The 14,812-nt window shown below is 36.2% G+C and overlaps 1 protein-coding gene across 1 annotated transcript in view; it reads right to left on the bottom strand.

Moving 5' to 3' along the window:
- Positions 1–14,812, bottom strand: part of LOC306864966 (docking protein 6-like) — a 69,854-nt gene that overhangs the window by 32,293 nt on the left and 22,749 nt on the right. Inside the window, exon 2 of the mRNA XM_079409288.1 lies at positions 9,940–10,047. Within this exon, the coding sequence (XP_079265414.1) occupies positions 9,940–10,047 (108 nt within the window). The remainder of the gene's footprint in view (positions 1–9,939; positions 10,048–14,812) is intronic.

Raw genomic sequence — 14,812 nt, 5'->3', positions numbered from 1 at the left:
GTCACACTTTAGTTTGGGGACCAATTCTCACTATTATCTATGACTTCTGCCTCAATAAACTCCTAATTTGCTGCTTATTAATTGTTAGTAAGGTAGTTGTTAAAGGGATACTTCACCCAAAAATGAAAATTCTGTCATTAATTACTCACCCTCATGTCGTTACAAACCCAGAATACTTTCATTCTTCTTCTAAGCTCAAATTAAGATATTTTTATGAAATCCGAGAGCTTTCTGACCCTGACAAAAAGTATTCTCATAGCGTCATAACATTACGGTTGAACGACTAATGTCACTATTTTAATGATGTCCTTACAACCTTTCTGGGCCTTGAACGTGGTAGTTGTGTTGCTGTCTATGCAGAAAGCTCTCCGATTTCATCAAAAATAACTTCCACAGATCTCTTGTGGATTTGGAACAACATGAGGGTGAGTAAGTAATGGCAGAATTTGAATTTTTGGGTGAACCATCCCTTTAAATTTAGGTATTGGGTAGGGTTCAGGGATCTAAAATATGGTCATGCAGAATAAGACATTAATATGTGCTTTTTAAGTAATAAGCAAGCATAGTTAATAGTGAGAAATGGTCATTAATCCTTATCCAATCAATCACAAAAAACTGTAAAAATCATGAGGCCTTAGATTATTGTTGTGAACAGTAGGGGTTGGAGTTAAAAAGGGTTGAGAACCACTGATTTAGAGAGAAAAAAAAAGTCATATAAAAAATTGTTTTAACAAGTTTTACTTGCAAATCATTTCATTCAGTATGGGATAATGGGATAATTAGGGATATGACTAAGCTGCCACCATACTGCAATTAGAATGAATGAATGTTGATATTGTTTTGTGATTACATGCGCTTGAATAAATTAAGCTAGAAGGTACGTGAATTTAAATAAGATATTTTCATCCATGATTCAAAATGTTTCTACAGCTGTGACAAACAACATTACCTCAGAGAAAAGCAACCTGCTTACTGACAGTACAAAAATAAGCATCGTCTATATTTAAAGTATTCTTCAGGTAGAGTCACACAATGTTGCACAAAGTTTACCAACACTTCTTCAAGCTCTGTTAAAATAGTTAAAATGCAGTCGAGACAAGAGATACTACACCTCACCTCTCAGTCTTGCCGATGGCATTTCTTGGTTTGAGATGTATGATTTGCCTGTGGAAACAGGGAGGAGGTGTTTGCCTTTGAATGTGTTTGTGTTGTGCTGAGGGTGGGTTCAAGGATTATGAATCTGATGAAGGCTTTGCTCAAGGCTTTGAAAGAATTTCTCAAGCTCGGGTGTGTCATACTGAATGGATGACGCATTGATGGGTGTGAGGAAGCATCTTCTGAAAACTTCTCAGCTGTCAGCAATGTGCTAGTCTCACATAGCCAGACCTTTGACTAGACATCAAACAGTCTGGCCCATACCGCAGTTCATTCTGGCCAGGAAGTCAGTCCATGGGCATGACGTCTGAAGCTGAGACTAGCAATGTACAGTCTAAAAGAATATTTAAGAAGCAGTGTTTTATTGTTAAGTAAAACTAATAAAAATTGTTTTCAGTAATTGAAGCAAAGCTGAAATAAAATAAAATAAAATACAAATATTGGATGAAAAGCTTAAACAAATAAACTTATGAATTTCAGGCAACATTTTTTTTTTTTTAAGTACTTAAATTGCAAAAACTAAAACTGAAACAAAAATAAAGCTAAATGTAAAATTGAAAAAAAAAAAAAAACTACTAAAAATGACAAAAGCACATAAATTACTAAAACTTAGGCCCTGATAAATTAGAATTGGGATTGGGCCCAACTCCTCCAGGATTGCACATCAATATGTGCCATTGCAAGAAGGTTTGCTGTGTCTCCCAGCACAGTCTCAAGAGCATGGAGGAGATTCCAGGAGACAGGCAGCTACTCTAGGAGAGCTGGACAGGCCGTAAAAGGTCCTTAACCCATCAGAAGGACCAGTACCTGCTCCTTTGTGCAAGGAGGAACAGGATGAGCACTGCCAGAGTCCTACAAAATGACCTCCAGCAGGCCACTGGTGTGAATGTCTCTGACCAAACAATCAGAAACAGACTTCATGAGGTTGGCCTGAGGGCCTGACGTCCTCTAGTGGGCCCTGTGCTCACTGCCTGGCACCATGGAGCTTGACTGGAATTTGCCATTGTACACCAGAATTGGCAGGTCTGCCACTGCCGCCCTGTGCTTTTCACAGATGAGAGCAGCTTCACCCTGAGAACATATGATAGACGTGTGACATCGTGACATCGACATTGTATGCTGCCTGTAACATCGTTCAGCATGTCCGGTTTGGTGGTGGGTCAGTAATGGTCTGGGGAAGCATATCTATGGAGGGACACACAATGGCACCCTGACAGCCATTACGTATCAGGATGAAATCCTTGGACCCATTGTCAGACACTATGCTGACCCTACGCTGGTGCAGTGGGTCCTGGGTTCCTCCTGGTGCACGACAATGCCCGGCCTCATGTGGTGAGAATATGCAGGCAGTTCCTGGAAAATGAAGGAACTGATACCATTGAATAGCCCCCATACTCGCCTGACCTAAATCCAATAGAACACCTCTGGGAAATTATGTTTCGGTCCATCCGACGCCACCAGGTTGCAACTCAGACTGTCAAGGAGCTCTATGATGCCCTGGTCCAGATCTAGGAGGAAATACCCCAGGACACCATTCATTGTCTCTTTAGGAGCATGCTCTGATGCTGTCAGGCATGCATACAAGCACGTGGGGGCCATACAAACTAATGAGTACCATTTTAAGTTGCTGCAATGAAATGTCAGCAAAATGGACAGGCCTGCTGCATAATTTTTCACTTTGATTTCTGGGGTGTCTTTGAATTCAGCCCTCTGAAGTTTGACCATTTTCATTTCCATCAAACGATGTGGCATCCTTTCGTTCCTAACACATTACCCAGTCCATATCAGTATAAATATCCAGCATGATACCTTTCCCCATTGAGATCTGATGTTTTCAAAGTGTTCCTATTTTTGAGCAGTGTAGTAAAAAACTGTTCACAATATTAATAAATACTGTAATAGTAAATAATATTAAAATAACACTGTTAAGTAAAGTGATGCTATTAAGCTGACCCAAATTCTCAAGTTCTCATGATTTCGTATTGATATTGAACATTAAATAGAATATGAATCACACACCTAAACACTACTTTTTGTTAAAAACAGTTTTGTCTACAAATGTTGTGCACTAGCTGCAGATATTCACAATCTCCATTTAAAAAACAAAAGAAACAAAGAGAATATTGTTTTATATCATATCAGTTTGCATTTTATGTATTTATTCTCTTTGTTATTTGACAGTGGCTGTCAGACAGTAATGCTTGATCACAAAGCATTAAAAAACTGAAGATTATGTTGGCTGCAAATAAAAGTTAAAATGACAGCAACAATTATACACTACTGTGAAAAAAGCTAATTTTTGTTCATTTTTTTTAATTTTTATAAGATTTATTTTAAATCCTAAGGAATAACAAGACAAGCAGGCCTACATGGTACATAGCCACTCTCTTACATGCATTTTCATGCTATTAAATTATTTAACATAAACAAATAATAGCGGTTAAAAAAGTTTCCAGTTTAATGCTAAGGTCAGACTGATCTAATATTATTTAATAAAATACCTGTCAGTTGATTAAAAAAATGAATTACATTACTTACATGATAAACTTATCACACTGAGCGCATATGCTATCAAAATAGTATAAGATGGTGAATGTTAACAATTCTATTTGAATTCATATTGGAATATGAACATCAAATATGAATGAGTTGGGACTTCAACTATGTAAAGTATACATCAAGCTCATGTATAATGTGAAAATCAGCCTACTCATTGTAATTAAAAATCAAAATTTCATAAGCAAAAAAATCCGAACTAGTGCAGAGACATCAGAGCACACAGACAGTTGCACTTCCACCAGAGTCTGTGTAATACAGTCTGCCTGTTACAGCATCTTCATCACACATACTGATAAGCCGAGCTGTTGCTTTGTACCACATTCACTCATCTCCTCATGTCTAATGAGTAATCTTATTAGAAGGCTTGTTAGAGCTGATAAAGGCACGTTCCCACAATGCAGCGACATCAAACCATGGTGTCACAGCCCTAATCTACTGCCGCATCTGTGCTCATTATTCTAGAATGTTCTGCATGTTCAGCGCGTAAGATCATCAGCCATCGCCCTGATAATGAGCCCTAATTGGAATATTTTCAAAGGGCTTAAGGACAGGAAAGGGAAGTAATGCCTGAAATTATTCACAATGAAAGAGGGTCTGGTTCCTGGTCGGAAACCTGAAGCAATTGCAAAATGCCCTTTAATGGATTTTAATTCAGCATTAGATGCTATAAACCTAATTCAGATATTGCAAGATCTACTCGCTGCTATGTGTGTGTGTGCACTTGGATGGGTTAAATGGGTCACCATACTTGGCATGTCACATCGTTTCCTATCCTGTTTTCCTTTCAATATATATATATATATATATATATATATATATATATATATATATATATATATATATATATATAACTCTTGGAGGGTTTGGCTTGTAATGTACATGGCAATGTTAATGTGTTTGGTCTTGGCGGAATAGATCTGCTACACTGCTGCTGTGGCAGAGCGAGTACCAATACTTGCTACTGCCAGTACATCCACAACATGCTGGTGTGAGCATGTAAGAAATACTGCTGCTGTACATAAAACATATGTGACCAATGCTAGCAAAATGAGTGACAATAAGCAAAAATTAGTTATTTTTAATTTCACATTCTCCATTAAAAGGCCTTCAAAATGGTTTGTAATTTGTTGGAATCGGACGAAAAGAGTCAGCACAATAAATTTAGTGAAAAACTGATTTCAAGTTTTCTGAAGGTTCCAAAGCAAAATCACCTAGCAACATTGCATCTTTTCCTCCAGTTATTTTCTTAATAATAATTAATATATTAATAATCACAATATAGCTATTTTTATTTTATATGTGTTACTATAAATAATATCTAATGCAAAAAAGCAGTAGTTCAAATATAAGAAACAAATAATGCATTACCTTTTCCATTTTACATCTAAACAACAGCATTCAAAGTAAGAAAAACAATCAAATATAAAAATCCATTTAGGGTGTTCATTACAAATAAATTGATTATTAAAACTACAAAAGCAGTTCAATCAAGAACAGAGAGTTATCCATCTTTTCTTTTATTATTTGATTAACATTAATGAGAAAGATGGCCTATATATTACTGTAATGCATGGATCTGATATAGTGTTACACATCCAATGTTTTCCCCCAAGAGTTCCTCAAACATTCACTTAAGACATAACAGATTATGTTTGCATGAACACTTAAATATTGTAATTCCGTGTATATTTATCAAGATTTTTCACTTTTTTGCCTTTAGCTTAAAATTAGCCTATGCACATTCTGACTCATTTTGCCAGCACGTGTCACATATATGAAATAACCAAACTCGTATATACCATACATGGATCACCCCGTAGCAGATCTATACAGGTGGAGCTGGGGAAGGTGGAGGGTTTCTGAAGCAACTGCTACAGCAAGCACTAGCCAAGTTTTTGAATGTTGAGCAGCGCTCATTGGAACCAATCAGCTGTCCCATGTGATGATGTCATTATGTCAGATTGAGTTAGACCTATCGGACTGCACCATCTCGAATTTCATGACAGAACTTTGGATATATATGAAGAGTTCCAGCGGTGCGATATTCCAGTAGTATCAGCACTCTCCATGAGTGTCAATGGCGGAAAAGCGAACCCATTATAATTTTACAATATTATTGTTATTGTGTCACGGAATGTAGTTTTAAGTAGGGCTGGGTATCGTTCAAAAATGTATGTATCGATACCGATACCTTGAGTTCGAGACTGGTTCCTGAACGATACTTTTTTCGATACCAATTTTATGAAATCAGTTTTAAAAAGATTACATTATTTGGAAAAACGTTGGTTTTATTTTTTCAGCTTGTTGACATTTATACAGACTCAAAGCTTCATCTCCTGAGCCACTGCACAAAGGAACAAAATATATCCAACACAATAAATCAGTGCAAATAGTTTTCAGTTTACACATCTGTTAGGCTACATTTACACAAGTGTGTATTCGTTTTAAAACGCATAGCTCAGACAGAGTCATCATTTCTATTCATTTATTCTAGATTGTTAGACTTAAAAAAAAATTAAAATCTTAATCTATGTTTTGTTGCTATTAAATTCTGAGTTGTAGTATGTCTAATTATTTGAATGCATAAAAACAGCTTCGTTTATTCTAATTTATTCTTAAAATAGCCTTATGAAATCTTTTCTTTTCCCTGTGATCATTACTTAAAAAAGTAAAGTTTTTAATAATTTTAATAGTTGCCTAGTACTTAGTAGCAGTATGTACATTCCGCTGAACAATATTAATATATTTCTGCCGCAGTGCCTTCCAAGTTAAACCAAACTTTTATTTTGAGTTGGGTTGCCGTGGATACCTTTACAGTTCTGTGTGTCTATGATATGACATTAGTTTTACTCAAATCAAATGGTAATTTGGCTCAAGTGACTCTCAGAGCAGGTCTGGAGATGTTGATAATGTGTTTATGTCCTCATTTAGTGAGACAGCAGACGCTGAAATCAGCACGAGCGTCACGCGCGCTTCAGTCTGTGTATAGTAAACAAAACCGCGCAATATAGAGAGCATGTATACTGCTCCAATACTGCTCCGTACGCTTTCGAATCGCTCTCGTGGATGTCAAACACAATCTGCGCCGCATCTGACATTGATGAGATTAACCCCTTAGGTATCGAAATTTGGTACCGAAGACATTTTTAGCTGAGAATGTAGTTGCTTAGACCTCAAATATGTGATTTAAATATAAAGACAGCGCCTATTTGACAATTTGTTTCGACATTTTCAGAAATGTGAGCTCCAGGCCAACAGCGACCATTCAGCACTCAAGTACCTGCCGAGAACAGCTTTATCTCAGCCAGTCCTTTGGGAATTTTCTGCTGGCACTTATGCAGATGGTGTTACACAAGGTATAATTAAATTTGGTAATATTAAATAGGCAATCTTTGGTCTTATTAATCTATTACTTGTTTCAGAGCAAATCGATTTGGCTTTAGGGCAAAGTTAAGTTTCATATATTTTTATATTTATGTAATTAAATCTTGTACTAACTAGAATGCTGGTTTTCCACTTTTGACTGCATTGTTTGCTTGTTTATTTCCTATTGTATAAACTTATTATACTTTTATAATGGCTACTGTTGTTCTTTTACATATTATTGTTCAATAAATAATATTTAATAGAACTAATATGCTGTTTTTAATATTGAGAAAATGTTCGTTAGTGGTTATAATTTTATCTTCAGAGAAAGTTACATTATTACGACTGTATGAGTGAGTCGCAAGGACTTTTATATTGAAAGGGACTGAAACACAGACATTATTATTACTTTATACAGCCTTATAAGATGTAACCATAGGGATGCAACCGACAAATGCATTGTGATGGGAAATCCCCTTGAGTGTTAAAAGGACAAAAACAAAGATATCGCTTTCATTAGTGGACATTCAAACAGATTTTGTGAGTATAGATATAAGATCGACCTGAAGAATGAATGCTGGTATCAGATGAAGGTAATAGACTCACTCAGGCGATCTGTTTCATAAAACTCTACTTTACATAATACAACAAGCTTTTAAAGAGCGACTCAACATTCCTTTGTTACCAGTTCTAAAGTGATGTTTTTGACTTGGTAACAAAGACTTGGGCTCAGCTGTTAAACTGTCAAACCGAGATTTGAATCTGTGGCGGAAGAAGGGGTTTTCAAAGGCCCTCCTTTAAAAAACCCTTAAAAAGTCTTAGTGTTTTAACTATATATATATATATATATATATATATATATATATATATATATATATATATATATATATATTAGTTAAAGGTGCCATAGAATGAAAAACTGTCTTTACCCTGGCATATTTAAATAATAACAGTTCTGTACATGGAAATGACATACAGTGAGCCTCAAACACCATAGTTTCCTCCTTCATATGTAAATCTCGTGATTAAAAAAGACCACTGAAAAACAGGCGAATCAGAACATAACACCGACTGTGACGCAACAGTCGGGATCACTACGCCCCCAACATTTGCATAAACCCGCCCTTGTTCTAAGCCGGCCGAACCATCAGAAGCTCTGCAGGTATTGCAAATAAACAAGCGCGGACAACAGCGAAAATAACAAAATAAATTTTATGTTCCAGGCCGTGCAGGGGGTGTGAAGTGCAGGGATGGGTTGGTGTCTGTATTCAGAAAGGCACAGAAAGCAAATAACGCGAGCCACTAAAGGGACATGGTTAGCTCCTTGCTAGCGGTAGCCTGTTACAGTACATAAGATTTCACTCTCAGTAAGGAGAGATGAGGATGATGGCGAATGACTTACAGATCCTGAGCACCACTGACAAGCATCTGATCTTGTGAAATGTGTGGTAAGTACTGTTGCTCCATAATGTAAACATAGTTTGTGTGATCGCGTCTCTTGAAAGTGAAACTATAACGCGATCGATGGATCGTTCAAAAGCAGTTTCAATGCCTCGCATATTAATAACGGCTCCCTGATGCCCGCGTTTTATATACAGTATAATTACCCGACGATATAACTGCGAGAGAAAGTATTTAAATATATATTTTCCTCCCTGTGCTTCCTTCTTGCTGATGAGCCATACTGTGAAACAGCCAATCAGAGCAGAGCTCAACATTGAGCAGCACTGTGAAACAGCCAATCAGAGCAGAGCTCATTATTATTCATGACCCTGCCAAATAAGCCAATAACAGACCGTTTCATTCTAGGGAGAAATCCTAGGGTTGTAAATGGACATGTAAAATCGTTTCTGGAGATTTTTTGCCCTTACTTAAGCCACATACCTTCTGTGTAGATATCAGAGAACAATTTAAAATACTGTATCAATGCATTCTATGGCACCTTTAAAACACTAAGACTTTTTCATGGAATTAAATACTACTTTAAGGATGCATTAAAATGATCAAAAGAAAATAGTAACAAAACATTTTAATTTTAAATAAAAACAATGTTCCTTTGAAATTTTTATGCAAAGATTTCTGATATTAATGTATTATGATTTCCACAAAAATATTGTTTTCTGAAGTAAAATCATCTAAAACTGAAGACTGGAGTAATGGCTGCTGAAAATTCAGCTTGCTTTTTTTCTTAAAAAGGACACTACAGTTTTTTAATCTATCATTTATTTCTAAAATCAATCTATAATAAATCTATAATTTTTGTACTCCATGTGTCAACCTCCTGGGGAAATCCCAAACTCCTGCAAGCAATTTCAGTGTGGGTGAGGTAAAGATACTCTATGCTGATAAGACCATCTGATCAAATCCTTTATCGCAGTGACTTTCAAAGTCATTGGAGCGATGCCAATGTCAGATACAAGCCTCTGACCAACAATCCACAGAGAGCACATCATATTAACATCTGCCACAACACAAATAAACAGACATACTCACGTTTACACCTTTAACCTGAGCTACTGTCAGCTCCAAAAGTATCACACAGTGCTCGCTACAGAACACCTACGACCCCTGCTAACTAAATAATTAGACCGAGTTTCTTTCACAGCATGAACTCTTGAGCCAGAGCTCTCACTGTCAGAGGAACTTCTCATGAGGGGCACTGTGCAAATAAATTACGCAGATAATGAATAGAGCTATCCTTGAGCCTGGAATAAACCGAGGATGCATGTTAAACAGAATGGACCCTATGTGTCTCTTAATTTTACTGATTTGTAAGCATGATCAAAATTAAGTTATTAATCAGGATAAACAGAATAAAACATGGAAAAATTTAAAATGAAGCATGGACATCTCAATTACCTTGTGAAAGCTTCTGAAGTAAGCAGCTTTTTCATCTGGATATTTCTCTAATCGCCGTGGTCCTTTACTGGACGCCTTCTTGAATACAAGCCAGCATCTTCTGAAGATCTGTTATAGAAAGAAACATACTTATTACTGAAATGTTTAACATTTTGGGCACAAAATAATCATCAAAAACTCTATTTAAAAAACAAACAAATCTGATTTAATAAAAATAATAATAATTAAATTGTAATTAATCACAATCTATATTTAGAAAAAAGGATTTAATACAATAATATATATACATACATACATACAAATACATATATATATATATAAAACATAAAATATATATAAATAAAATCAAAATCTGATTAGGTTAAAAATAACTGAAATACATGCTTCTTTAATAATAAAATCAAATTGCAATTAATCACAATCTACATTTGAGAGAAACTGGATTTTAAAAAGCTCTTTATATAATGTAATATATATTTATAAATCTTAAATTAAATACGGAATTATACAGATATATAATAAAAAAGTAAAAAAATTACTTTAAAATAAAGGAAATGAAGGCAATTCCACAAAAATAATACCAGGCATTATTGACAACACTTACCAGCTTGTATACAATATTGAAAACATTTCCATAAAAATTTTTAGATTTTTAGACAATAAAACACTTTGTCTATACTTTCTTATGTAACACAATGTACTGTTGAGCCATGAAACACATGAAAGAACCTCTAAATCTCATTTCAATGTCCATTTGTCTGAGTTTGCCCCCTGCATACTATTTAAAGTAATAAAGGCCTAAAATTCTGTCAGAAACATCCCTCCCAGCAACGTCTGAGACTTTCACAGATTAAACACTCACATTCCCCTGACAGCCGTTCAAGGTCAATGGAAAAGAGAGAGTGTGAGAGAATGTGCACAAACACACACACACACAAACACATACTTATTTCAGTCCATTTCCCCTGACACTTGTGTATATTATCTCACACTGCCCAAAAACAGACAGTTCTCTCCCCAAATGGCATGGGGGGAAATCATTGCTTTGCCCAGTCAATAACCCAGCAGTTCCATAATTAACAAATGTGGTTTGAATGGCCTTTTCTCAGCGGGACCATCCACATGTTTAATATCTCTGATTTATTTGCATAATAAAACATCATGCATTAGAGAATGGAAGACGAGTCTTCTAATGTAGCTGAACATTTTACGATGGATATTTACAGAGACTTAAGAGTCCACCTGGATCAGTGTCACCTTTTATTATCTTCATATAGAACTTTAATGGTACCTCGAGTCTGTTTTTCAAAAAGAAATTCTGCGCACCTACATTCTGTGTCGGGCCGAGGAGTGAAATGCCACCCGAGCACACTTAAAAACATATGACCCAGCATGCTTTTAAGGTTAGGAGGATTAATTTACAGAAGGGATCTTCCATATCCTGCTGCAGGCAGCCAGTGCTCATTTGTTGATGTATGAGTATTCCTGTCGGGATTCATATCCATGGGCAAGATTAATTTGTTTACTCCACTGATGTAGTGCATGGAAAAAAGAACAATGCTTAATTTGGCACTCGACATAATTGATCTGGGTGAATTCCTGTATGCACGCCTGGTGCTCCTGATACCTGCTATGTGTGTCGAGCCGAAAGGTTACACGCAAAATAGCTCCATTTCATCCACATTGTTGCAAACGGGAAAATCAGGAATAATAAAACACTGCACACATGCCATCTGTTTTCAAATGTGGTTATGGAGATGATTTGAGATTTGCAAGCCTTTGCTGCATGGACTTTTGGGATGCCAGATTGTTGTGATAGACAAGGCTGCTTATTCAAACATGCGCCCTCTGACATGGATTAGGCAATTCAATACTTTTCATTTTTATTTATGTTTTGCTACAGCATAAGCTATCTATAATCTCATCTTTTTATTGAGTTCGGTCGAGGAATTCAATTTTATTTAGGTCAAGCAGAGCCGGCAAGAAGAAACCATTTCAAATAAATCATTTCGACAGTATGACATACAGCTGCCTCTTGACCTTCTACTAAAGAAGCAAACTTTCTCACACTAACACTTTGTTTTTATTAAAGACTTTTAGCTGAACCCTAGAAAGCAGCCAAGAACAAGAGACAAGGCCCTTCAAACTGAATTTCTGGGCCAAATGTATTTTTTTTACTTAAAAAAACTAACTATAAATAAAAAGTAATTGAATATATACAGTGGTGTGAAGAAGTGGCCCCCTTCCTGATTTTGTATTTTATTGCATGTTTGTCACACTTTAATGTTTCAGATCATCAAACAAATTTAAATATTAATCAAAGATAACACAAGTAAACATGCAGTTTTTAGATGAAGGGTTTTTTTATGAAGGGAAAACTAAATCCAAACCCATGATCCCCAAGACTTTTGGGAAAATACTCTGTGGACTGACGAGACAAAAGTTGAACTTTTTGGAAGGTATGTGTCCCATTACATCTGGCGTAAAAGTAACACAGCATTTCAGAAAAAGAACATCATACCAACAGTAAAATATGGTGGTGGTAGTGTGATGGTCTGGGACTGTTTTGCTGCTTCAGGACCTGGAAGACTTGCTGTGATAAATGGAACCATGAATTCAGCTGTCTACCAAAAAATCCTGAAGGACAATGTCCAGCCATCTGTTTGTGACCTTAAGCTGAAGCAAACTTGGGTTCTGCAGCAGGACAATGATCCAAAACACACCAGCAAATCCACATCTGAATGGCTGAAGAAAAACAAAATGAAGACTTTGGAGTGTCCTAGTCAAAGTCCTGACCTGAATCCTATTGAGATGCTGTGGCATGACCTTAAAAAGGCAGTTGATGCTCGAAAACCCTCCAGTGTAGCTGAATTACAACAATTATGCCAAGATGAGTGGGCCAAAATTCCTCCACAGCGCTGTAACAGACTCATTGCAAGTTATCGCAAACGCTTTATTGCAGTTGTTGCTAAGAGTGGCCCAACCATTTATTAGGTTTAGGGGGCAAGCACTTTTTCACACAGGGCCATGTGGGTTTGGATTTTGTTTTCCCTTCATACTAAAAAACTTCATTCAAAACCTGCATGTTGTGTTTACTTGTGTTATTTTTTTATTAATATTTAAATTTGTTTGATCTGAAACATTAAAGTGTGACAAACATGCAAAAAAAAAACAAATCAGGAAGGGGGCCAACACTTTTTCACACCACTTTACATGCATAAATGAACAAACAAACAATTAAAATGAAATAAAAGTTGCATGATAATTTTAGGTAAAAAGGTCTAACATGCAATTCATATTTGTAGGTAAAAAGGTCTAACAATAGTAAAGAAATATATATTTCAGTCTTTCTACTTCAAATTCAGAGTTAACTTGCCATTTATTCATAATTATTTGTGAAATTGACTAGCAAATTCTAAGTGAAATTGCTTGAAACTAAATCCTACCCATTTTTTTCAGTGTAAATTTTTTCTGGCTGTAAGGTTAACTACCCTAACCATTTTACTTGAATAGATTGCACTTGAACACTTGAACAAAGTGTTTTTGTACGCTGAAAAAAAAATGGTGTAGGATTTACTTAAAGGGCATATTGCAGGTTAGAGACTCCAGTGAGTCCATGTATAGAAAAATACTGTAGGAACTAGTTTTTCTTTAAAATATACTTTAAAATATGCTATTAAGGCTTCTGGAGTCGTTTTTGTGAGAGAATTTTACTTCCGCATCTGAAACGCGCCAAAACCGGTAGTGACGCATTAAAAGGGAGAGCGGTCCATTTAAACCACAGGAAAACAATGGATCGCAATGACAGTTCGGACGCTGAGGAAATGTTAAATGTGTATTTACACTCGTATGACGGACCACAGATAAAATGATGAGCCTGCTATGCAGCCAAGAGAGCAGGACAGGCCAGGATTAGACAGAACAACGGTCAGAGAAGACAAATTGAGTTGATGTGAGGAGAGCAGGGCAGGTGTTTGGTGAGAGATCAGTGTTAGCAGATATACACACATTAGCTGATGTAATCAGGCAATAGCAATGCTAGTATTGGTCATCTGAGTATTGATACCAGCAATACAAACTAGTAAGTGTTGATCAGGCGTGTCACACTCGTTAATATCCAGCACTAACTAAATGATTTATTACTCTAAGCTAAATACTTGTATACATGTATACATAGTTAAAGATTTTAATATTAAAACAGTCTGAATAATTTTGATTCTCAATTACAAGTTAACTCTATTTTGGTCTTGACTACCTATAAGTAACACTTTTTGATGCCATTGGTATAACACGACCAATAATGACAGCATACAGACAAGTTGTCCGCTGGGCCTATGGTGCATGTGTTGTGTCAGCCATTAGAAGATATGATCGGTAATAAGTAAATCACAATCAAGCAGATCTGCATTTATGGTTAATTCAATTCAGTTTTATTTATACAGCACTAAATCATAAATATTATTTCATAGCACTGTTAATACCCAACTCAAAACACAACATTTCAACTGTTAATATATATGTGTAGATGTACCAAACATATACTACTAAAAGAAATACCATCTGACCCATTTAAAAACATTTAACAATCTTTCAGTCTGGGTATCACACTAATGTGTTGTTAAAGTGTGTTAAATGGTGAAGGCTGTGCTAGAGATACACCAACAGCCTCATCATGTTGCTCCTCTGGAGGGATCTGGAGAGAGGAGCAGGTGTAGTGGACATGACAGTGCTGTGTTCTCCTGGAGCCTGTGGTGACCTGCAGTATTCCTTTCTCAGACTGATGCATGCTGGGAGAAGCAAACACAAGTTTAGATCACATTCACTGCTGACCATGCTTTTCCACTTGTCCTCCATCACATCTGCGTCTCCATCA

Source organism: Barbus barbus, assembly GCF_936440315.1.
Source record: "Barbus barbus genome assembly, chromosome: 46".
In the NCBI taxonomy this organism is placed as follows: Eukaryota; Metazoa; Chordata; class Actinopteri; order Cypriniformes; family Cyprinidae; genus Barbus; species Barbus barbus.
Note: the sequence above shows the minus strand (reverse complement) of the source record. Positions and strands in the feature narration are given on the sequence as shown.